Consider the following 22,493-nt stretch of genomic DNA (forward strand, 5'->3'; position numbering starts at 1 on the left):
GAAAACAAATGTATTCAAGCTGTCCGCGGCCGCCGAGAAAATGGAGTCAAATCGTCAACGGGGTGCTCAACACGTCTTATAACCGACGATTCTGGGGAAATGTCAGCAAACTACGTCAAACGTGCTTTACGTCCGTTAACACCGTGAGCAGATCACTGATTTACATATTCGAAATCATGCCATGATAATGTCACCGGAAAGAAGATCGAGGCACTCTCTCGAGATATAAGTCCAACATCACCAACTCCCTCTAAAACCTCATAACAGCTCCATAAACCCATACACTCCTCCAAGCGCCACCAAACTCACAACAATGGTCAACGTCGCAATCGCAGGCGGCACCGGCGCCGTAGGCCGCACGCTCATCGAAGTCCTATCCACGCAGACAAAACACCAAGCCTTCATCCTCTCCCGCAAGGCCCCCAATCCAGAGGAGGCTCCCCTGGCACCGACGTTCGAGGTAGACTACTCCAACGTCGACGCTCTCAAGACGTTCCTCGAAGAACACGACATCCACACCGTCATCAGCGCGTTCGGCATCACCGCCACGTCCCTCGCGACGTCGCAGCTGAACCTCATCAAGGCGGCCGACCTGTCGTCCGCGACGAAGCGGTTCATCCCCAGCTCGTTCGCGATGCGGTATCCAGAAGAGTGAGCTTACTCATCAAACATCGTGCTTTCGTAACGGTGAACTAACAAACCATCACAGCGGCGTCGCCCTCCTCCCGCCCCTAGAACACTACTTCACCTCCCTCCGCGCCCTCTCCAACACAAACCTCGAATACGCCGCCGTCCACAACGGCACCTTTCTCGAATACTTTGCTCCCCCCGCTCTCAAATCCCACCACCCGCACAGCACGATCGTTCTCGACATCGCCCACGCCGCCGCCGCAATCCCAGGCGACGGCAACACCCCCGTGACATTCACATACACCTTTGACGTGGCGCGCTACGTCGTCGCGGCGCTGGACCTCCCCACCTGGCCCGCGGACCACGAACTCCGCATCGTGGGCGACGAACTCACCTTTAACGAATTCGTCAAGCTGGCCGAGGAAATCAAGGGTGAAAAGTTCAGTGTGGTCTACGATGACGTGGAGAAGTTGAAGAGGTCTGAGATTTCAGAGTTGCCCGGCCACAAGGCGTCGTATGCGCAGTTCCCCAAGGAGAGGTTGCAGTGGTTCCTGTCGATTTTTGAGCTGTGGATGGCGACTGGGTTGGGCAAAGTCGAGGGTGGGAAGGGGTCGTTGAATGAGCTGTTTCCAGAGATTAAGCCTTTGACTGCGAGGGAGATGTTGGAGAAGTATTGGAAGGCATAAACAAGTCAGGTGGTGTTGGTGGTGGTCTAGGGTACTTGGTGGGCTTGAGTTTCATTCCATCCCAAATTTGAGTTCAAAGGATCAGATGTTACCCAGACCATGTATTGGAGTACCCCAAAATCGAAATAAACATGTTCAAATCGCTATCCTCAACTCAATAACGACCTCATGATGAGGCCACGGAAAATGCAAAAATGAAGTTGATGCGACCTACGTAGGGATCGAACCTACAATCTTCACAGTATGAATAAGGCAGAAGCCGAAATGTGACGCGATGCCATTTCGCCAGCAGGCCAACGCTGACTGATGACAAAGATAGCGCAGCAAGCAATCTATGTACCTCATTCTGGTGGGGACTCTGCTCTCCGAAGGAGTGGAAGCTGCCCCACGATGTGGGGTTTGATCTCCCGATCCCTCGACAAACATAGTTGAATACAACACAAACACTACTTTGTAGACAAAGATCTCGCATATTGCTTTTTTGTTTGTTTGTGCAGGCATTAAAATTAGATCCCCGAGATCGATCATATCGGGGATCTTTGTGACAGAAAGAGAAATCTAAACAAACAAATCTAACAAACGAACTGGGTATCGCACACAGGAGGGGAGGCCCGCGCATCCGGGCAAAGGTAAGGTAGGAATACACTGCATCGCATCGCAATCGCATCGCAATCGCAATCACTTCACCTCCACAACAACAGCAGAGTCAGCGGACCCCGCGTCCGTCTGGGCATCTGCCTCAATCCTGCCACCTTCGCCATCGCCCTCGCTCTCCGCCTCGGGAGCCCACACCGCTTCAATGATGCTCATCCTGCAGCCCGGGGGCCTCATCACGCCTTTAAACACAAACCGCTCGTCCGCGGCCCTAAAGAGCTCGCGGTACTCGTCCTCGTTGCGCTCCTGTGCGTTGAGCACCGCCAGCATCACCATGTCCATGCTGCGGATGATGCGCTCGTCCCAGGGCGTCTCCTGTCCAGCCTCGCGGAGGCAGTGGTCCTTGATGACTACCCTGGCGCCTGGTTTCAGTGCCGGAACGAGGTTCTTGAGGATGGAAATGGCGTAGGGCGTCGAGTAATTGTGCATGATCCAGCGGAAAAAGTAGACTGTTTGTGCGGCTCAGTCAGACTTGGGGCGTTCCCCACAACGCAATCCTGGGAAAAGATAGAGACAAAGAACTCACCATCGGCATCTTTGACGGTCTGCTCCTTGAAAAAGTCGTGCGCCATGAGCTGAACGCGCTCTGCAACCTGAGCGTCGTCACACAACGGGCTTGGCGCCGAATCCACAGTCTTGGGGAGGTCCTGAACCACAAACTTCATGTTCTTCCACCTCTTGGCCAGATCGATCGACACGAACCCATGGCTGCCGCCAATGTCGACCATGGTTCCTCCCCTGGCGTCAATCTCTTCGAAATCGTACGAGTCGACGAGATGCCTGACCTCGTAGCCCTCTCCGCCTGTCAAGCTAAGCATGGCACCGCCGAATCGCTTGGCGCGAGGAGGGTCCTTGCCAAAGGTGACAAACATTGGCTCCTTATCTACGGTGTCGAATGCAAAGTTGAAGCCGGTTCGTGTGAGGGACGTGGCTTCTGGGTAGGCCTTGAGAGCCTGCAAAACGTGCGCAGACGCTGGGAAGTTGTCCTCGAGGTTGTAGCCCACCCAATCCTGAAGAGCTTGGTCTTCGGCCAGGAGGCGTGATGCCGCGGTATGCGCAATCACTCCATGGGACGGCTCGCGGAAGATACGGTTTGTCATGACATGACGCAGGACACGGGCAAGGTTAACGGGATCCAGTGTCGTCTTGGTTTGGAGCTCTGCCAGTGTGATAGTGCCGTCGATGGGTACGAGCTTGGCTAGGAAATGTTAGTCTCGGGTACGGTAGAGAAACCTCCCAGCTCCGCAGTCTTGGGCTTACCGATGCCGAAGTGGTTGACAAGCTGAAGGCTCAGACTGTCTTGAAACTGTCCAACTAATCAGCTTACGACCTTTACCATTTTCCAGACCTCTCTACTCACACTCCACGTCTTCCACCGAACGTCCTCTCTCGGGCCGTGAGCCAATGCTTCGAGCTCTCTCGTCGCAAAGATAATCTCCATACGACTCTTTTGGATGTCCTCGGGAAGCTTGGGAAAGTCGCCGGGGCCATTTGGATCCAAGGAAGGCATTGGAAGATTGTTCTCTTGCATGTACCTCTCCAGCTTCTCTGTTTCGGATGCAATCTTCTTAGCAAGCTCCGTTAACCTCGACGGCGAGTACGTAGGCTTCTCCGAGGCGACAGGCGCGGGCTTTGCAATCGGCGCTCCATTGGGGACATCGTCTCTGGGTTTGGCGGCAGAACGAGTAATGAATGGGGTGAATGATCGTCGGTTTTGCTTCTTCTGCTCAACCTCTGCGGCGGTGGGTGACGGGCTGGTACCCAGCCAGTTGCTAAACTTGAATTTGTTCATCTTTGCGGTGGCAGTCAGAACGAAGATGTTGATGGTCTGCGGGTGTCGCGAGGACTTTGTGCTTTTCTAGTTAGCATGGGTGAAGGGAATTGCTTGCGCCAGGAAAGGGGGCGGTTCACCCGCTTGAGATACAGGAGCACTAGCATCGTTGATCGCAGACTCCGCCTTCATTAGCCCTCTGTGCTCGAGCTTGAGATTGAGCTAGATTGGGCTAAGGCAGGTACATGGTGAAGGGACGCGCCAGACGATGAAGCTGCGGGGCAACAAGATATGGGGGCAAGGACTATTCGGGAGGCTACTTTGGAGATGCATTCGATATGAGGGAAGAAGATGGTAAGAAAGGCACTTGTACACACCTTCCAAATGCCTCAGAACTACACGGGAGTCGATTCCCGCGATCCTCTGAAATAGGTTGGGCGACAAATTCGCGGATAGAGGTGACAGACAGGGTTGCGGCGACGCTCGGAACGATTGTGACACAGAGGGACCCGAGGACACGGACTCGGTCTCGACTGACACAAATCAGGGCCAGCTGGCATGCAAAAGAAACGGTGACGGCTTTATACCAAGTTCGCCAATGGCTGTGAAGTACGGACACGGGAAATCGAGGTCTAATCGGTTTGTCTGGTAAACAAGTTTGCAGTGAGTTTGCGGCGATGAGTTTGTGAGCGCCGAGAAGTTTGGGGGGAAACAATCGAAAACTCTCATCAAAACACCAGAGCGACCCAAGGGGACGGCAAGGAGGGATACATCCCAGTTTAATACGACGGACGGCATTGGGCGATGGGTACTGGGAAGGTAAGGTAAGGTACCTAGGGGACCCAGAGTACTACTTGGTAGATGAGCAGAGGCAGAGGCAAAGAGGTACGTTACTGACGGGAGGTAGAGACTAAGGTAGAGAGCCAGACACAAATGGAACGAAGCAGCGAGGATGGAACTCTTGGTTCACCGAGCGTGGGCCTTGGACGGAACAGGAACTGGGATGGGCGCTGAATCGCTCAGTATTGCGACGACACCTCATTAGCTAGCGGCGGTCCATGCTTTGGGATCCGACGCCATGGGCTGGGATTGCCGTCTGCGTTGCGTGCCTTTTGCGTCCAAGTCTCTCCTTGTCCTCGACTCGTCGGGCTTTTGAAGCTTGGGAGTGGCTGGCGGCTAGAAGAGTCTGTTCGGACGAAGGCCATGCGCCGGCGCGGAGCCATCGACGATCGCTCAGGGTCCCAAGCTTCCCCCAAGCTAAGCTGCATGGCTGTTAAGCTCGTAAGCCCCCGTGGCGAAGCAGTTCTGAATTGGCATCGTCGACAAATGTCATGATGAGCTCTCCGTTCAGAGTTGAATGTCGACCGAGACCGAAGCCGTGTGAGGACTGATGACTGAGAAGTGGGATCAGCGAGACGGACAGGGGCCCGGCCGGGAGTCGAACGGGTAAATTGAAACCAAATGGGACAGGGCAGACAAAAGCGGTGGTCGCCGTTAAGGACCCTACGCAGTAAGGACTGTGACGAGAGGTAAGGTGAGGTAGTTTGACCGGTGGCAGCGTCGTATCAATTCGTTGACGAATCCCGCCCGCCGTTGAACGGGGAATTCTGCAGTGCCGTTGATTTGGGAACCTGTTCGTCAATTGACCGGCGTGGGTTCGGAACAGACGTGAGAGGAAGGAACGGGAAAGAGACTGGTCACATTTTCTCGCATAGTTGCCGTGGTCAGATGTCAAGTTTCCGGTTGATCGATGGCAGGCGGCGGCCGGCCTGGGATGTGTGGGATGTTTCCTGGTTAGGAAAGGGAGGAAAGGCAATCCTCCCGGGTCCCGTCTGGCGTCTCGTCTCGTGGCAGGTGGCAGCATGGCAGACTGACCAGTGACACCTGAGCTTTGTCGAGTCGGGGAGGAAGGCAAGGAGGGGAAAGCATGGAAGGTGCAGACGAGTGCAGTTGCCAGTCACTCACTTCCTGCAGTGTGGGTGCACCACAACGGGCTGTCCCTTCCCTTCCATCTACCTTACCGAAGTACCATAGTCAGGTATCCCCCGCCTCGTTACCACACAGGCGGTGGGCACCTTCCCACGGGCGGCTTCCACGACACCGGTGACGGGGCAAGCGTGGCTGTCCTGCGCACTTTCCAATTGGGCTTGACAAGTTGACAGTGTTGGGAAGGTGCGGCACAGCACCATTACAACCCGGTCTTTCCATCCCGTCAACAACGTGGAAAGACCTGACCAACCATTGACCAATGGACTTGTTCAATACCTTGAGGCTTACCGTCAGGTGGAGTCTCAACCAGCAACTGCAGCGGGAATTAAGTGGTTCTGGCCCTCGCTACGGACATGTCTCTCTGTTTTTTCTTTCGGAAGGAACCTAACAACTGAACCATTGACGGCTTCCATGCAAGTTCCATCCCTTTCCCCCCTGCTGAAAAGCACGAGAGAGGGTACCCGAGGTTCCGAACCTGGGAAATGGCGTCCTGAAATCCCTGGTCGTCTTCTTGCAATGCAACGGCAACGTGCTCCATCAGCCAATGCCGCCCGTCTTCCGCCCTCCTTTCTCCTCCTCCTAAGCCACGGCTTGCACCACATTACTTGATCCTATTCCCCTTCCATCAGACACCGCAGAAGCTCGTTGTCTAGCGCTCGCCCATGTCACCTCATCACGAAAACTATGCTCCTCTTGCAATCTCGCCTCTTGTCGCCAAGACCCGACCACGATGCGGCTACCCATGTGCACCTTCTAGCCGACCGTCTCGTCACTCTTCACATCCCCTCGCCAAGCAGAAACCCATACATGATACGTCCGTAATGACGACCATACCGAACCTACACACCACCAAGCTCGTCTAAGTCGCACAAACCCACTCCGCTTGCAGAATTCCAGAACAGACACTCGCTCAATACTGAACGCTAATGGCCCTCCACGACGCCACAGACCCTATCTCGAAGCAAAACCCGCCTTAGGACTAATACCTAGGAGCTCTTCCTCAGTGCACTACGAATACCTAGGGAAATCCCCATACGGCGGCTTTTGCGCATACATGATCCGCAATGGCATGTACATCAACGCCGCATTATCGTGATACGCTCGCCGCACGCTGACGAGGAACATTTCAATCTGCTCTGGTGTCCATAGCAACCCTCTGGTCAGTGGGCCGAGGGCAATCGCCTGCAGTCCGTCGAGAAGAATCGTCCTCCAGTACATGCCTACTGTCTTGAGCACCCTGTTTCGCGGCCACGTACCAAGCGGTACGTGGAAAATCTTCTCCGTCACGTTGACGAACCCGGCCTCGCGCATCATATTAGGCAGCCGGTCACCTGCGGCAGCATTAAAGTCGATGCCGAGGCTCGTGAGTCCCTGGGTTACGAAACTCCAATACTGAGCCACCGGGTGTGAGGGCGGCATGGCGTTGTATGCCGATGACGGGAAGTGATGGATCTCTTGCAATTCGATCCAGCCGCCGGGTTTCAGGTGCCTACTAACGTATTAGGCCTGCCATTGACAAGTCGTAGACATGCGACTTACTCGTATGCCCTATGGAACAGGTTTCTCCAATTCTTGATGGCCATAACCGTGTGTCGAGAATGGATATAATCGAAATGATTCCTTGGATACAACCACGAACTTTCCACATCGTCGACCTCAAATTTGACATTTGGCGGTACCCAGTCCGGTTGAATGGGGCTGAGATCGACTCCCAGCACTGTTGCACTCTCAAACTGGTCGCCCACTACATCGTCGTTAGCATCACGAACTCTTCACCAACTCTGCCAAAAAAAAAAAAAAAACAGAGTCTCCCAACTTACTCTCAATAGCCCATGCGCCTGTCCCCGTCCCGATGTCCAGAATTTGCTGCGGCCACTCGCCAATGGGTGCAAAGTGCAGCTTCTGATTGCACAGGAGCTTCACCATGGCATGCTTCATGTCTTCACGCTCCTGCTCCACCTCGTCGTTGGGAAAGTTGTACAGTCCTTCTCGGAAGCGGTGATAGCGTCGCCCATTCTCGTACATATAATCTCGAACTGATGACGTAACGGACGTACTGGCATTTGTCGCACTGTCGCTTCCGTATCCGCCATCCGACTCTGTGCCGTCGAAAATCGAGGCCATGTCGTCACTGTCTGCCACGATGGAGCTTTCGGCTTGCGTTGCAGCTTCCGACGATTCTGTGACCTCTTGCTCGACCGACAGATCTGGGAAAATCGGGACGCCATTGGGATGCGTCAAAGGCGACCGCAGCGCAGGAAATACATCGCGAGGCAGGTGTTGGTTCGCCTCATATGCGTTACGGTTGGCAGATACCACATCGGGTGCTGCTTGAGTCCTTCCCACGGGTTCGCTAGTGTCTGTCTTGGCCGCCGCGGGGTCATCGGATAGCCGATCGAGCCTGGGCGGCTTCTCCTTCTTAGCTGGCGCCGATGCTGTCGCGTCCGTCATTGAGTCGATCATTCGTTGCTGGTTTGAGTGCGCAATGGCGGGTTCTGTTGTGTTTTCTGCAAGTTGAGAAGAGAGCCCGAGGTTTCGCTCCTCGTGTTGCGGGAGCACGAGTTGACCGTCGGGCGCCACATATTGCTTTTTTGAGGTCCATGCCTGACCAGGGATGCCATCATCCTCTCGCGTCGCAAAAGCGGCTGGCAGCTCGTGTCTGCTCGCAGAAAGTGTCTCAGATCCGATGCCCATAGAGATATGAGCCTTGTGTTCTTTGTCTCGGAGCTCTTCTAGAGACGGTGTTCTAGCGGTTCCACCAGATGCCAACAGCGTCTCGCTTGTCTGCTCATCTGCTGTCGAAAGCCCCGTCATTGCGGTCATTGGACGATGTGCGCAGTAAAGAACGGCCACCGCCTTGCGCTTCGATGCTTCAGTCTCGGTCAGTTCCGATCAGAGCTTGCTCTGATGTTGTCAGACTCTTTTGTTGTCGTCTCTGTGCCACTCGAGCATCAAGAAGTTGACGAGTAGTCTGGGAGATGGCCCGATCTTTAAAAGCGCAGATTCAGCCTGAACTTGTATCATGCGACGAATAAGGAGGCAACTTGCAGCTACAGTTGTACGAGGCACTGGTCATTCACCATCAGCCAACGCTCGGCCGTGGCGCACAAACAGGAGCTTGGCGAAACTCCAAAGTACAGCACGTTGGAGCTTTATTTGAGGGCATGACGGAGGGAATGACAGCTCAGGCCACCCATGCGTCAATTACTTGACTTCGCCAATACATGCAAGTTGGGTGGACAGGTCTGAATGTGATCCGTCATGGGCCCGTTGGTCTGGCCTGCTCTTTGTGGCTTGCCCTCAATATCGTTTTCAACCTAGGCCTTTTCCCTTCTTCTTTCCTTTCCTCCACAGTGGGTACGGAAAGGCTCGACCCCTCGCCAAGACGGCAAGCAATCTATGGCCTTCCCTGGAGCTGCAACTTGACAGTACGGATAGATCGTTCAGCTCCAATTACCTGGTCGGTGCGAAATCTCTGCGCCGCAACAACTAACAATGTGACAAGGTTGCCTGTCCCGCCCGCGGCCCATCCCAGATCGAACACGCTGCTGCAGGGGCCTAGGCTGGCTCTCGAGCCGCCGTCCTGGTTGACTTGTGGACGGACTTGACGGAGGATGGGCGGGGTGGGGAAGGTTGCATCGATGCAGGTTTGCGAAGCGACAATGGCCATTCTTCTCTAGTCCCTCGATTCGTTGGTTGGATCTTGAGCAACCAAGTTCTTGCTCGCATTCGGATCTGCATCCTTTCCTTCGAGGCTTCAGCTATGCCCATCGACCTCTTGTCCAAAGATGGGCCGTCGGACAGCTGATGGTTGCCTTCATTGTTCTCAGATGAACACCGTTCGCACATCAATTGACGCTTCGAAATCAAGATCAAAACATTCCTTTCCACGAATCACCATTTCGACACGATGGGACGGACCATTCAAAGCTCTCAAGGGCTAGATCAGGCTTCGCGTGAAGTCATCTGCGACATGATTGGTGCTTGGCCAAGGCAGCAATCCAACAGCCTCACTGTTGGTCGTCGTTTCGAGCTCAGTTCCAAGTTCCAATTGTTCGCCATCAACCCACCGCTATCACCAAATTCACCAAATTCGAATGTTTCCAGTGACAGCAATGTCAGAAAGCGCCACCTCCTTCTTATCGGGTGAAAACAACCTCTGCTCGGCCTGTGCGTCCATCGACTTTGATTCCTTCATTCATCATGCCAAAGGTGTGGTGGGCAAATCGTTACACGACATCGACAAGCGCTATCTCGGACTAGATTCTCCAGACTCCCCATTTGCGCTGCTAGTATGTGATGACAACGGCGCGGTAGAGATGGTAGGCATTGAAGTCGATCACGTCGAGAAGACCTCTGCTTGTCCCTGTTACGATGTTTTCAAGGATCGTCAAGTTAAAGGTTACCACACTTACCTTGTGTATTACTTGCACTCTTCGCGAAAACAGTATGATCTACGAATGAAGAACAAAAAACTTGCTCGTCCACATCTCAAAGTGTGTTCTTTGGTTGAAGTTGACCGTAAGCCAAGTCCGAGTGACGGTTTAACGGCGAGATACATCAGAACCTGCCCCATGGATCGCACTTTCAAGTTGGTCCAACCCGGCCAGCCAGATCCCAAACTGTCAGCAGACTTGTTATCCATCAAGTCTGCCTTGGCGCGCGAGGCTTGCCGGCATCATCTCAAATCAGAGGGAGGTCAGAATTGGGAAGCATTGTTTCGACAGGGACTACCTGGGTGGAGTGTCATAGACTGCTTCACGGACAAAATTCTCAACCTCGAGGATTGCGTTGCGTCGGCGGGGTCCTTCGATGCAGTCGAGTACGCTACCCTGAGTTATGTCTGGGGGTCCGCACAGAGCGATTGTCCAAGGCTTGATCGCAAACTGCCCGCATCCGTGCCTCGAGTCATCGAAGATGCAAAGACTGCAACGGCTTCGCTAGGATTCCGGTATCTTTGGGTCGATCGCTATTGTATCCCTCAACGTTGTGCAAAAGAAGCCCTCGACCAGATCTGCAACATGAACCTCATCTATGCCCGGTCCTGCATCACCATCGTTGCTGCAGCAGGCCAATGTCCGGACTACGGTCTTCCTGGGGTTGGGAAGACACTGCGAAAAGTACTTGACACTTTCCAAATCGGACCTCATACCATCAGACGAATGCCCACCGGTACAAAATGGGTTGTGCAGCAGATCCAGCACTCCAAGTGGAATACGAGAGCTTGGACTTGTCAGGAGGCAGCTTTATCAACGAGGCGACTGTACTTCACCGACCACTTTGCCCTTTTGGAGAATGGAAATCAGGGAGAAAGCTACATTGAAGGCTTGCCGAATCAACTTTGCCCAAAGAACGGGACCGCATGGGATGGTATGAATGCGTTAGGTTCTATTCCCCACGCGGGAAGCTATGCAACCCGGGAGCTTTCTTTCGAGGCAGACGTCTTTCGCGCATTTCAAGGATGTCAGTCTCATTACAACCATGTCCACATGGGGACATCTGTCTTGTTTTGTGGAATAAGGATAGGAAATGATTGCGAATTTTCGTCGGCTTTGCTTTGGGAAAAGCCAGCATCTTCGTCTCGGCCCCAAAGACGCGCTGGGGGGCAGAGTTGGACGTGGCTGGGATGGCATGTGTCACGGAACTCTGAGTTATCGAGATATAGCCCATGGGCTCCATGCTACGAATTGCAGGTGAGCCATTATGCGAGTTTTGTGCCTGCTGCACAAGTTTCACTTCGGTATGCGGATGGGTTCACCTTCAAGTGGGCTTCCATGACGAAGGAGCGGATCTACAAGTTGATGGACGACCGAGATGAGGGCACCATAGAGTTCATCCTTGTAACAGGACTGACTTTCGGATTCAAAGCGTTGCGGTCCATGTCTAGTCAAGAGGAATATATCGCCAGGGCTGGGTCACGGGCGAACACCAGCCCAGGCCTTAAGAGAGCCATTGTTCAGTGGCCATGTTTCAATGACTTGGACGAAATTGCACGGGAATCTTACGGCATTTCGCAAAATGAATTGTTAGATGAGTCTCGAGCTCTTTGCCTTTGCATTAGGTCGTGTATCTTTGGGGGACACGGTCAACTCCATTGTCTGGGATTGGTGTCGTCCGATGGCGGGTCGACTTGGCAGAGATTGAGCATGTTCAAGATCAGTTTCGGAAAATGTAGGACACACGTATGTCCGGACGCTTTCGGGTGGGAACGGAGGGAGCTCAAGATACGCTGAGCCATGATGATCTACTACTTTTAAGCACCTGTGTAAACGTGATATCGTTAATAAGTCAATGGCTCTATAGAATCATCGACGGCAGCCTGTTCTCTATCGGTCTCCGGTAGAGGGTATCCGGTAACATGAAGTTGGAGGGCTTGAGATTCTGGTGCACCTTTCTCTTATTCTCTCTGCTTGTCGTTGGATTTCCATTTCTTATCTTTGCGCGCGGTCACGACCCTAGTTTCTAGATATTTCCTAACACGAATATGTGAATGCGTGGTACAAGAAATCGTTCAGGCGCCTTGACCTTGGAGTTCTGTCGTTGGTGACGCCCCAGGTTGCGCATGTGCCTTTATAGACGTCCTCCCTCGTCCCATCACGAAATTTCGGGACCAAGATCGTCCGTACGTGAGCTTGACGGCATGACGGTTGTATCCCTCAGATATACTCATAATTGCTACAGTTCCGGAGAAGCATGGGAGCTAGTTAAGAAACAAAATTCATTGCTTGGCTTGGATGATGTTGCCTGAGAAGAACGCGATTGCCGCTGTTCTTCCTCCTTTAGTGTACGGCAATGCTTATGATAGGCCATATTGCACGCGATCTTCGGGCACAAAAGGAAAGTCCCTAGCAGAATGGCCTTCGAACCGTAAAACGCTTGAGGTATCTCCGTTGACGTGTTGGTCATTCCGATGACTCTACTCCGACACCGTGCCTCGCGACTATCATCTTCGTTTCGGAGATGGAAAGTGCCAACGCTATAAGTCAAATCAGGTTTCCCGTGGGTCTTTTTCCCAGCTGTAATTTATGAACCATCGAATACACTAGAGCTAACGACAAAAACTCAGCGGCAGTGTCATCTAATTGTACTTCACCATCAATCTGCAAGAGGATACTAGATACAGCATCATCTAACCGTAAGTCAACCTCAACCCCCTTACGAATATCAATCGGACACTAACCAGAAATCAACGACAAAGACCATCGACAATGGACGAATCCAAAAATGAGACCGGCAGACTGGGAGGTGTATACACCTACTTCCAATCCCTCCCCAATCTCATCCCCCGACGCGCGAAAAACTTCATCTGCGGCTGCTTAGACGACATCGTTCTCCACAGCATCACCTCCATCTTCATCAAACCCTTTATAAGCTACGTCTTCTTCACCACGGTAGTCTTGGTCTTGATTGCGGAGATCGCGCCCCATCCCTTGATCTTTGCCCTCTTCTCAATCTCCGCATACGCGAAGCAACATATCGTGGATATGGTGATCACCGGGTTGGTAAAGTCGGTGACTGCGATTTGGGTTGATGCCGTGGTGCTGTGGTTTATCGTGTCGGTACACTTCTTTCGCGAGAGGAGACGACGGATTCCGAGGAGGGAGTGGATTGCTGCGTGGGAGGTCATCTCTTTGGGGATTAATGCGGTTGTATACCTTGCCCCGTGGGCGCCTAAACAGGACTTCTCTGCCGCGTATGACTCGGCCTCGGCAACCCCTTCCAACGAGAATGGGGAGTTTCAAATGACGTGGGGACACTACGCTTCCCTACTGCTCGTTCTCCGCGAAGTAAACGGCGCGTTTGTGGAGCACATTTGGCAAACGAAGCTCGATGCCCGGACAGCACCCAAGGACGGGAAGTACGAGTGCCTCAGGAGACTGTGGTATGGTTTCCGCTTCTGGGGTTGGAGTGTGTTGAGTCGGGCCATGATGTATCTGTGTGTTATGGCTGCTTGGGATGCGGTGGTGGAGTTGGTGGTTTGGGAGTATGTACCTGTGGCGTGGGGAGGGTTGGCGTTCTTTGGGATGATCGTTGGGATGTTGACGATTGCTGTGCTGTGGGTTTTGGAGCGGTGGAAGGCGATGCGGGGGGGTAGGGTGGATTTGGAGGGGTATGGAAGCGATGAGAGCGATCATGAGGAGGGCGATGATGAAGAGAATAATGAGGATGAGGAAGAAGATGATGAGAGCGACGATGACGAGAGCGACGATGACGATGACGACAGCGACGAGGACGATAGCGATGGGGACGAGCGCGAAGGGGATGTTGACGACGAGGATCATGAGGCGTATGAGGACAGCCGGGAGGATCATTCTCTAGCCGTTAAACATTATCTAAGAATTCTAAGATGGTGAGAAATCAAGAAGTTGACACGTCGAGGTTGGGAATGGGCCAAGGACATGGCTCATGATCATACTCCATGTACCTCACAACTAGAGACATCATTAGCTAGCATATGTTCATCAGTCACGTAGGTAGTCCCACAGGAAGTACACTCGTCTCATCGCCGCGTGGAGCATCACAAGAAACCCAAGGAGTGTGATTCAAACACACAGTGTCTTGTAAGAGCTACTTGCCAAATCCGGCTAGTCATCTGACACCCGGCCGCCGGCGCCGAGCCCGTGCCCCACATCGGCAAAGTGACTCGATCCCCCGCGCCACCGCCTCCGTCCTCGGAACGGGCCCCAACATCAGTGCACCTGCACCTCGCCTTCCGTCTGACATTCCAACCACCAGGCACCCGCACCACCACAACCAGGCACCTAAACTCAACGACGCCATCCAGGCACCCACGTTCTACAAAGTCGCCATCATCGAAGCATCAATCCCATTTCCTATCTCCTCGCTCCCTCAAATCAACCAAACTCCAAAAGCCGCAACAGAACTCATCCACCAAAATGCCTCCCGCAGCGCCAACACCACCTCTAAACTACACAACATCCCCCTCCCTCCTCCCCTACACCCTCCGCTTCCACCCCTACAACAAACCACCTCCTACCTCCCCATCGTCGTCAACGTACCCCCAGGAGGTCTTTCACACCCACCGCCTCTGCGTAGGCGCCGCAGTCCTCTCCCCCTCCTCCCAAACCACCCCCAAAATCCTCCTCCTCCAACGCTCCGCAAGAGAATCCGCCCTCCCCCACAAATGGGAACTCCCCGGCGGGGCAGCGGAATCATCCGACTCCAACTCCCTCGCCTCCGCCGCCCGCGAACTCTGGGAAGAAACTGCCCTCCGCGCCGTAAAATTCGCGGCGCTGGTGGGATGTTATCAATGGGAGGGTGCCGGGGCCGGTGAAGAAGCGCAGGCCGTGGCTGGGGACCAGGCGTGGGGGTTATCGAGGGGTGGGGTCGGGATCATCGAGGTTGGACGACGGTCTGATGATGCTGGGATTTCGGAGGGTGTGGGAGATGGGGTGACGAAGGATTCGCACAAGTTCTTCAAGGGACGAGACGCGTGGAGAAAGTATACTTACCTCGTGGAAGTTGAGACCACTGGGACAGGGGAGGTGAAGGTTGAGATCGATCCCGAGGAGCACGACGATTTCGTCTGGGCCACGGAGGAGGAGGTGCGTGCTGATCGGTGTGGGGAGAGGGTTTTTGAGTGGACTTCGGAGCATCAGAAGCTGGACATCTTGAGGGCTTTTGAAATTGCGAGGGGAAAGAAATAGGTTCATAACATGGGGGGGGGGGGGGGGGGGGGGGGGGGTGTTGTGGGGGGGGGGGGGGAGGTGGGTGGGGGGGTGGGGGGGGGGTGTGGTGAGGGGGGGGAAAAGAAAGGGGGTGGGGGGGGGGGGGGGGGGGGGGGGTGGATGGGCGAGGTTCATCGACAGACGGACGTGACTAGAAGAAGCGCGTGGATGGATGCCATTGGTGTTCTCAAATTCCCTCTAGAGACCTGAGGACCCCTCTATAGATATAATTTATGAATACCTAGATCTACATCTTCGCAGCCGAACCTCAAAACTCATCAGTCTCTACTTCTTCTTCGATCCCCTCCCGCCTCGTCCCCCCTTGCCCTGCTGGCCCTTGGCCCCCGAACCACCACTCCCACCAGACATCATAACCCGTACCTTGCCAACCGGCACGACATTGATACTCTCCTCCGCCTTGAGCGCCTTCATAAGCTCCACCTCCCTAGGCCACATCTTCTCCTTGTCCTGCGCCCGCTCGTCGAGCGCGCCCTTCTTGGACGAATCGCTCTTCCACCGCTCAAACACCTCCTTCACCGCCTTACCCTTCTTCACCGCCCCAGGCTGGAGCTTGGCTTTATACTTGAACTTTCCCATGGCGGTCCACGGCGCACAAACAGGTATCGCCTCGAGAATCTCGTCGCCGGGGAGGGGCCAACCCACCAGTGAATCGAGCAGCGTCATCTTGCTCAGCTCATCCGAGTCCAGGACCTCTACGCCCTCCTCGTTCATCAGCCTGCGGATCTCCTCGTGCTCGGCAGTCTCCTTTTGCTGCTTCTCATGCTGCGCGCGGCGACGTTCCTTTTGGTACGCCAGCTGGGCTTCGCGGTCGGCTTTACTCTGCGCCTCGGCTTCGGCTCGTTGCTTGCCGCGCGCGGAGCCGTAGAGGGCCTCGGCTGCTGCCCTGTCCTCTTCGTCTTGGTCCTTGTATTTGGCTGCAATCTTCTTGGCTTTATTACGTCGGCCTCGTTTGGCTGGTTGTTGCTTCTCGGTCGCGGCGGTGCTTGGTGCACCGGACGGCTCTGCCGGGGTTGATGTTTGTCCTGTAGCTGCCTTGTCGCTCTCTTCTTCGTCGTCATCCCCGTCTTCTTCCTCGTTGTCCTCATCTTCCTTCTCTGCCGGCTCGGCTTCATCCTCCGCAGACTGTTCCGCAGGCTTGTCCTCTTCAATCTTGAGGTTTGACAACTCCTCGGCAGGGGACTCTTCAGATGCAAGCTGCTCCTCTGAGTCATCCTGTCCATTCTGTCCAAGATTCTGCAGAGGGTTGTCGCGCGGCTTCTCATCCTCCTGTTCGTCCTCAGAGCCAATGTCAGAGGCATCATCCGGAACGTCGTCATCAGCTTGAGCAGCATCAGTCGCAGTCTCTGGCGCCGCGCTATCGGCCGCCGAAGCCGGGACATCAGCGGTCTCATACAGTCTGTGCTTCACATGCCTGGCCTTGCTCTCTTCGCTAATCTTGAACATGATGCCGAGACCGAGCAGAAGCTGGGCCGGGGGAAGGAAGTTCTTCTGACCCCGGACCATGAAGCTTCCCGTGGGAAGGTACTCTCCGGTAGGAGCAGACTTGGAAACCTGGTCGGCGTTCACCCACCATGCGCCCATGCCTGCCTTTGAATCCCAAGCACTCGAGCTGCACACGGCCATTGTGCCTGCCTGCGCCAACGTCGAAGGGGGGATCGGCGCACCGGGATCGCTGGGAGTGTTCTTGATGATGACAGTTGCGGCGCCATGCATATCCGCGTGAACGTAGACGTCGCCCTTGCGGAGATAGCGCTTGTACAACATCTCGTTCTGCTGCGCATCCTTGCCTGCCAAAACCAGGTATCCGTCAGACGAGACAAACCAGGTGAACTTTTCGAACCATATCTGCTTCCGGATTGGCGCAAGAACAGCCTTCTCCGTCTTGAGACCCTTCTTCAGCTCAGCCTGAATCTTCTGCTCGGCGTTCTTCAACGCAATCTGGGACTGCAAGACCGTCTTTTCCTCCTTCTTAGCGGCGCTCCTCTTCTGCTCGTGGTATCCTCTAGAGTTCGCCCATGGCGTAAGAGTGATATCAACATCAATCTCCAGATGCTTTGCGGTCTTTTGCTTGTTGCTGGTGTCCTCCCCGTCGCTGTCGGATGCATCAGAGTCAGTCTCGTAGTTGGACTCATCGTCTTCGATATCTTCCTCTTCTCCTAGCAGCAAGGTAATCGTGTTATCCGCCAGTTTCAGGGGTAGCTTAATGATCTCAGCCACTGGGTTGCGGCGCTTCTGTTCACGCTCAATGAGCTTGCTGATATCAACCCAATCCATGCCTTGCTGAAGCAGCCCATTGACAGCGTCCATCGCCTCCTGCACACGCTCGACGTTTGCCTCGATCGCGGTTGCCTTCTGGACATTGAGTGATTTCGCCTCCCGGAGACCCTCGATTCGCTTCTCCTGGTCGTTTCGCGCTGCATCAAGCTTCCTCCTTGCCGCGGCCTCTCGTTCAGTCAGTCTTGACTCCAGCTTCTGGCCCTCCAAAGACGAAAAGAACTCGTCGACAGTCTTGTTGTAGCCATCAAACTCGATGACCTTGACGGTAGGGTCGTTTGCAAACTTGTTTGGCAAGAAAGGGTGGAAGTCGTCGTAGAGAAGATCCGATCTCTTCGCCTCCTCTCCCTCTGCTGCTGGCGCGCCGTCCGGCTTCGATCGGTACTTTGCAAAAATGTAGCCCTTGGCCGTGGCAGAGCTAGTGGTAACTTCCACAATACTGCGGGCTTCGGCCAACGCCTTCAAAAGCGCATCCAGAAGCGATTCATCCTCGAGAATCTCGGCGGGTTTCTTGGTGCCGTCAAACTTGGTAATCTGGAATGCGTGGTCGACGAGAATAGGCGGTAATTCGGTGATCGTCGTCGCCAAGCTCCTCCTCAACTCGTCACCAGGCTTCGTCCTGATCTTCTTCCCCGCAGAGACAGCTGTCGCGCTCTTCTTGACTGACGACTCCAGTGCCGCTCGTACTCTCTCCTTTGTGAGATCGGGAACGCCGTTGAAGTTCTGCCGGTTGTCTAACGAGTAGTTCAACCCGATTCGCTGAGGTTCCTGGCCCTCTCCTTCGGGGACGTTGCGCAGGAGTGTGAGGATCTTGAGGTCGGCATCGGTCAGGATGACGTTTCCGCTCTGCGTAAAGACAAAGTCAGTGGTTGATTCTTGTCGCAGGTAGATGAATCAAGCCACTTACAGCGAAGAACTCGAGGAAAAGACGGTACTGGCCATCACTAAACTGAAACTCCAAGATTCTGTCCGTTCCAACCTGCTTAACAGACGTCAACCGCCTCGTCTTCAGAAACTTGCGCAACCGCGCCACAAAAGCCGAGGGCGCCGCGGCGGTCGTGCGCGTAAAGTCTGTAAGATGGCATCGGAAACCAGAGTCGATAATAAGCTGCTTTTTATTATCGGGCTTGGCGAACTTGAGGAGTAGGATCTTGGAGGAGAGGTCGTAGACGTTGGCGAGTCGCAGGGTCGTCAGGCTCTCTTGGAGCTCGTGGGCGATGACTTTGACGTCGATGGACGAGAAACGCTGCTTCATGACTGCGGCAGTCGAGTCGTAGAGGTTTGGTATAGGGTCGGTTTAACAAAGTGAGCGCGCCAGTCTTTTTGTGGCGGCTTTGGTGTTGCAAAGAGTTGAATACGTTGCCAGTGAGGGGCAGGAATATGTGATGCAAATGAATAATCGCGGGGCATTCGTGGCTGAAGAGCTTTGAAAATGTGGAATGCGCCACGATGACGTCACGTGCTTGGTTTGTCACCGGGGACTTCACTCCACGTTCGTCGGGTCTTTCTGCCAATTGTTAGGAAATCCAAATAGTTTTTCAGTCTTGTGTGACTATTTTTAAATGACAAGAGACTCAGGTGCTTTCAATTAGGATTATAGGCTTCATTGATGGGAATTGGCCTCACTATGATTTCTCATCTCTCATCCCGAGCTGGCCGCGATGACGCACACCGAGCTTCTAGCGCCACATTTCGAGCTTCAAGCAAAGACGAAAAGCTGTCATACTAAATTAGAGCTCCGTGCCACCGGTTCGTGGTGACATATGCCAACTCAAGTAAGATGCAATAAGGTCTTTGTCTCTGAAGTTTCACTCGAAACGTTGTAAGTGAATTAATCATACAACCAGTCCAAGGCTTGCCAATATTCGATGGATCTTTCAGAACCACATGGGTCCTAATGCTTGAATCAACAAAGCCTTGAATCAAGGAAAAGGCTATACGCTTTCCATCAAAGGACGGCTATCATTCAAGACAATACACTTGATGATGGTTTTGGCAGCATGCCACTACGACATGCCACTCTATAGGTGGTGCGGCTCAGCAGCTTAAAATGATTGCAAAGTAGTATCAATAGCTTGACGGATATAGTGCCCATGCCTAACCGCTCAAGCGCGTACTTGATAATGGCAGTTTCCAGTGCGGTCTTCAAATTTATAGGTCGACGATCACTTTCTAAAGCAACTCAAAATCACAATTGAACACAGGCAGCGCATGGGCTCTACTAGATGCGTCAACCCGCGCAGCGAAGCCATTGTTCACCAGTCTTGGCCTTCAACGAGGAAGAATGTGTGCCATGGACATTCAGCCGGCATAGACTATATCAGCTATGCCTTTCGCAGAGACGTGGCTGATATCGCCTTTCACTTCGAGGTTTCGGCCTCAAATTCGTTGACCAACTGCCATTTCTGACCTCTTCAAGCGACGATCTCCTGCATCCTCCCTACAGCGGCCCCATGACTCTGTTGTTTAACCGCCAATAGCAAGAAATATTCCCAAACTCTTTTGACTTTCATGTGATCCATCCACATAATCACATCTGTTATCCTCTGTTCGATCCCGTCGGCGGCGGAGAGCGATGGTCGTCCAGTGCCGAAGAAAGGGTACTCAATTACAGTTAGCGCGGGAGCCGGGGCCAGTCAGTCGTCACGGCAACCAGGTGCTTTGCAGGGGAGCTCCCGCCCGTGTGCCCCGACCGGTTCGTCTGGTTTGATGGCTTTGGTTTGAAACCATTGACAATATGATGCCAATTGGGATGATCCAAGGACGGGGAGGCTGGTGATTATGAATAGCTCCAACCTCTCCCATTGAAGAGTGCCAGAGTCTCATAGGAGAGCAAGACTGGGACGGAGCAGCGTGTCCATGACTCTCTGATGGATCCAGGGGAAATGGGGAATCTGACTGCTGAGATCCATCAATGGTTTGAAGCCCCACTCGGGCGCTGCGGGCGGGATCCGTGAGGTAGGCAGGACCGCAGGTAGGGTACTTTGCCTTGGCCACGTCGTAGGCCTCCCTGGAAAAAGCAAAGCCGCCAGCCAGCCTCGTTTTGCATGTGCGACCGTCGACTTGCATGAGTTGTGCGGCGGTTGCAGACAGACAGTCCAATGGAGGTGTTCCACGATGTGTGAGACCCAGTATTGGATCCCCCGTATTGGTGTGAGAACTTGAGAAGTGGTCGATTGCTGATTTTCGCAGGGCCTCAGCAGCAGCCGCCGGCCTGAGAACCCTGGAAACAAGTGGCCGGGAAGGGCGATTGCAGCTGAAAAGTGGTTGGGGAAGCTCCACGACTGGCCAATTGAGTTTCCGGGCTGCCGCGGTCAGGCTATGCGGACCATGCAGACGGTCGATAGCGGGCATTTGGGCCGTGGGCGAAACGACGATCTTCGTACCCAGCCCCAAGTCGGTGTTTTGTTTGTTGTATCCGTAACTTGACGAGCGTGTCAACAAGCTGCCAGATGTGACAGGCGACATACACAGAGCGTAGTTCGTAAGGTCGGGAGCATCAGCGCAATTCGCGACAGCCGTCAGCAATGCAGCTGGACGCATGGAGGCATTCGACACGGCCCATCGTTAGTGTTTGTTCGTCGCCTCATGCTCAAGAACACAGCCAATGAGTCCATAGACTGGCGCCTCTCGAACTTGTGGCGCCCATCACGGCGCCTGAGTGGGAATGTCTGTGGGCCATGGGATACCATAATAATTTACAGATTCTGGCCGATTGTGAGAATCCGGGGTTCCCTCTTCCCGGCACCACAAGGTCCCAGTTTCTTCCTCTTCTCTGATCCAGCCTCGGGTGTTTTGTCAGGCCAGCCCAGCCAGCAAAGTTGGGGTTATTCTGTTGCTGATCGACCACGGCGCCTGTAATCTTGGTGTGAAGGGAAGGACCCAGAAACGAGCAGCCGAGGACGAAGCTGGTCAGCGGCGGTCGGGCCAGCAGCTCTAACTTGTCCAGGACGGTTGTCAATAATCAATGCTGGAAGGTCCACTGCTGGAGCTTGCGCAAGCGGGCGTCTTGGAGGTGCGATTACTGCCGACATTGCCTGGCACACTTTGCAGCGCTAGGGAAAGATGTGTGGGTGCGCATGTGTACCTAGTGCGTGGTGTGGGAGAGCCGAGCTCTGCTCTGTGGAAGCTTTGGTGCTGTGGTGGTCCATCGAGTCGGCAGCATCTTGCATGCAGTAGGATGACATTCCATCGCATGTGAATGACTGGAATAGTTATTACTTGCATGAAGATGGGCCATTGAATCAATTGACCCCATATCGAAGTTGTCGGGCTGACAATTGAGGTGATTAGGCGCAGTGATTGAATAGTGAGACTCGGAAGAGAGAGCTTTTCGAGGTGAGGTGTGCGACATGTGCGGGCACGGGCAGTCAGAATCAGATGGGAAAGGAAGGACGGGAGGAACGAGACAGCGGGTACGGAGTACGTATCCGAGGTTCCTTCCATTAGCTCAGGTACGTTACACGTAGCGTTGTACTGGTCGGTAAAGTACGTTTCCACCTCACCTCAAACAGTCGGGCAGGTCGCCATCGAAATGGAGAATGGGAAAGTGTGCAGTGGTGCCCGGTACCTGCGGCGCCGGAGCAAAACTGGTGCCTGACTTGGGTACCGTTGGCCTGGACACCTCAGATGCAAGGCGTTCAAGGCAACCAAGTACATACACACAGTAGTTGTGGCTTGTACCGATGTACACATTTTCAGGGCGTCAAAGCTTCGAGCTGCAGCTCCGAGCTTCTCCTTCCCAAGTTCACCCCATGTCAAATCTCCACTTCCCATCCC

General features: G+C 54.0%; 7 protein-coding genes and 1 non-coding gene across 8 annotated transcripts; 3 read left to right on the forward strand and 5 right to left on the reverse strand.

Moving 5' to 3' along the window:
- Positions 1 to 313: 313 nt before the first annotated feature.
- On the forward strand, positions 314 to 1,316 carry CLUP02_08506 (uncharacterized protein; the record flags this gene model as incomplete). The annotated part of the gene is made up of 2 exons (XM_049287495.1): positions 314 to 651; positions 710 to 1,316. The coding sequence occupies 2 exons, from the start codon at positions 314 to 316 to the stop codon at positions 1,314 to 1,316; spliced, it is 945 nt and encodes a 314-aa protein (XP_049144638.1).
- Positions 1,317 to 1,522: 206 nt separating this feature from the next.
- CLUP02_tRNA133 lies at positions 1,523 to 1,611 on the reverse strand. Its single transcript has one exon. It is a non-coding gene; the product is annotated as a tRNA-Arg (tRNA).
- A 383-nt stretch (positions 1,612 to 1,994) lies between these two features.
- On the reverse strand, positions 1,995 to 3,908 carry CLUP02_08507 (O-methyltransferase; the record flags this gene model as incomplete). The annotated part of the gene is made up of 5 exons (XM_049287496.1): positions 1,995 to 2,419; positions 2,497 to 3,168; positions 3,231 to 3,276; positions 3,331 to 3,816; positions 3,882 to 3,908. 5 exons carry the CDS (start codon positions 3,906 to 3,908, stop codon positions 1,995 to 1,997), a joined length of 1,656 nt encoding a protein of 551 aa, XP_049144639.1.
- A 2,830-nt stretch (positions 3,909 to 6,738) lies between these two features.
- Positions 6,739 to 8,544, reverse strand: CLUP02_08508 (methyltransferase; the record flags this gene model as incomplete). The annotated part of the gene is made up of 3 exons (XM_049287497.1): positions 6,739 to 7,219; positions 7,270 to 7,474; positions 7,551 to 8,544. The coding sequence occupies 3 exons, from the start codon at positions 8,542 to 8,544 to the stop codon at positions 6,739 to 6,741; spliced, it is 1,680 nt and encodes a 559-aa protein (XP_049144640.1).
- Positions 8,545 to 9,640: 1,096 nt separating this feature from the next.
- CLUP02_08509 (uncharacterized protein) lies at positions 9,641 to 11,963 on the forward strand (the record flags this gene model as incomplete). The annotated part of the gene is made up of 2 exons (XM_049287498.1): positions 9,641 to 9,783; positions 9,857 to 11,963. 2 exons carry the CDS (start codon positions 9,641 to 9,643, stop codon positions 11,961 to 11,963), a joined length of 2,250 nt encoding a protein of 749 aa, XP_049144641.1.
- A 504-nt stretch (positions 11,964 to 12,467) lies between these two features.
- CLUP02_08510 (NUDIX domain-containing protein) lies at positions 12,468 to 15,398 on the forward strand (the record flags this gene model as incomplete). The annotated part of the gene is made up of 6 exons (XM_049287499.1): positions 12,468 to 12,627; positions 12,797 to 12,814; positions 12,871 to 14,080; positions 14,217 to 14,291; positions 14,371 to 14,423; positions 14,467 to 15,398. The coding sequence occupies 6 exons, from the start codon at positions 12,468 to 12,470 to the stop codon at positions 15,396 to 15,398; spliced, it is 2,448 nt and encodes an 815-aa protein (XP_049144642.1).
- A 306-nt stretch (positions 15,399 to 15,704) lies between these two features.
- CLUP02_08511 (uncharacterized protein) lies at positions 15,705 to 18,969 on the reverse strand (the record flags this gene model as incomplete). The annotated part of the gene is made up of 2 exons (XM_049287500.1): positions 15,705 to 18,560; positions 18,622 to 18,969. 2 exons carry the CDS (start codon positions 18,967 to 18,969, stop codon positions 15,705 to 15,707), a joined length of 3,204 nt encoding a protein of 1,067 aa, XP_049144643.1.
- Positions 18,970 to 20,253: 1,284 nt separating this feature from the next.
- On the reverse strand, positions 20,254 to 22,490 carry CLUP02_08512 (uncharacterized protein; the record flags this gene model as incomplete). Its single annotated transcript, XM_049287501.1, has 9 exons — positions 20,254 to 20,317; positions 20,368 to 21,247; positions 21,315 to 21,371; positions 21,417 to 21,650; positions 21,698 to 21,769; positions 21,802 to 21,879; positions 21,968 to 22,219; positions 22,285 to 22,330; positions 22,380 to 22,490. 9 exons carry the CDS (start codon positions 22,488 to 22,490, stop codon positions 20,254 to 20,256), a joined length of 1,794 nt encoding a protein of 597 aa, XP_049144644.1.
- Between the last annotated feature and the right edge of the window lie 3 nt (positions 22,491 to 22,493).

The sequence above is a fragment of the Colletotrichum lupini genome, chromosome 4, assembly GCF_023278565.1.
Source record: "Colletotrichum lupini chromosome 4, complete sequence".
NCBI lineage: Eukaryota > Fungi > Ascomycota > Sordariomycetes > Glomerellales > Glomerellaceae > Colletotrichum > Colletotrichum lupini.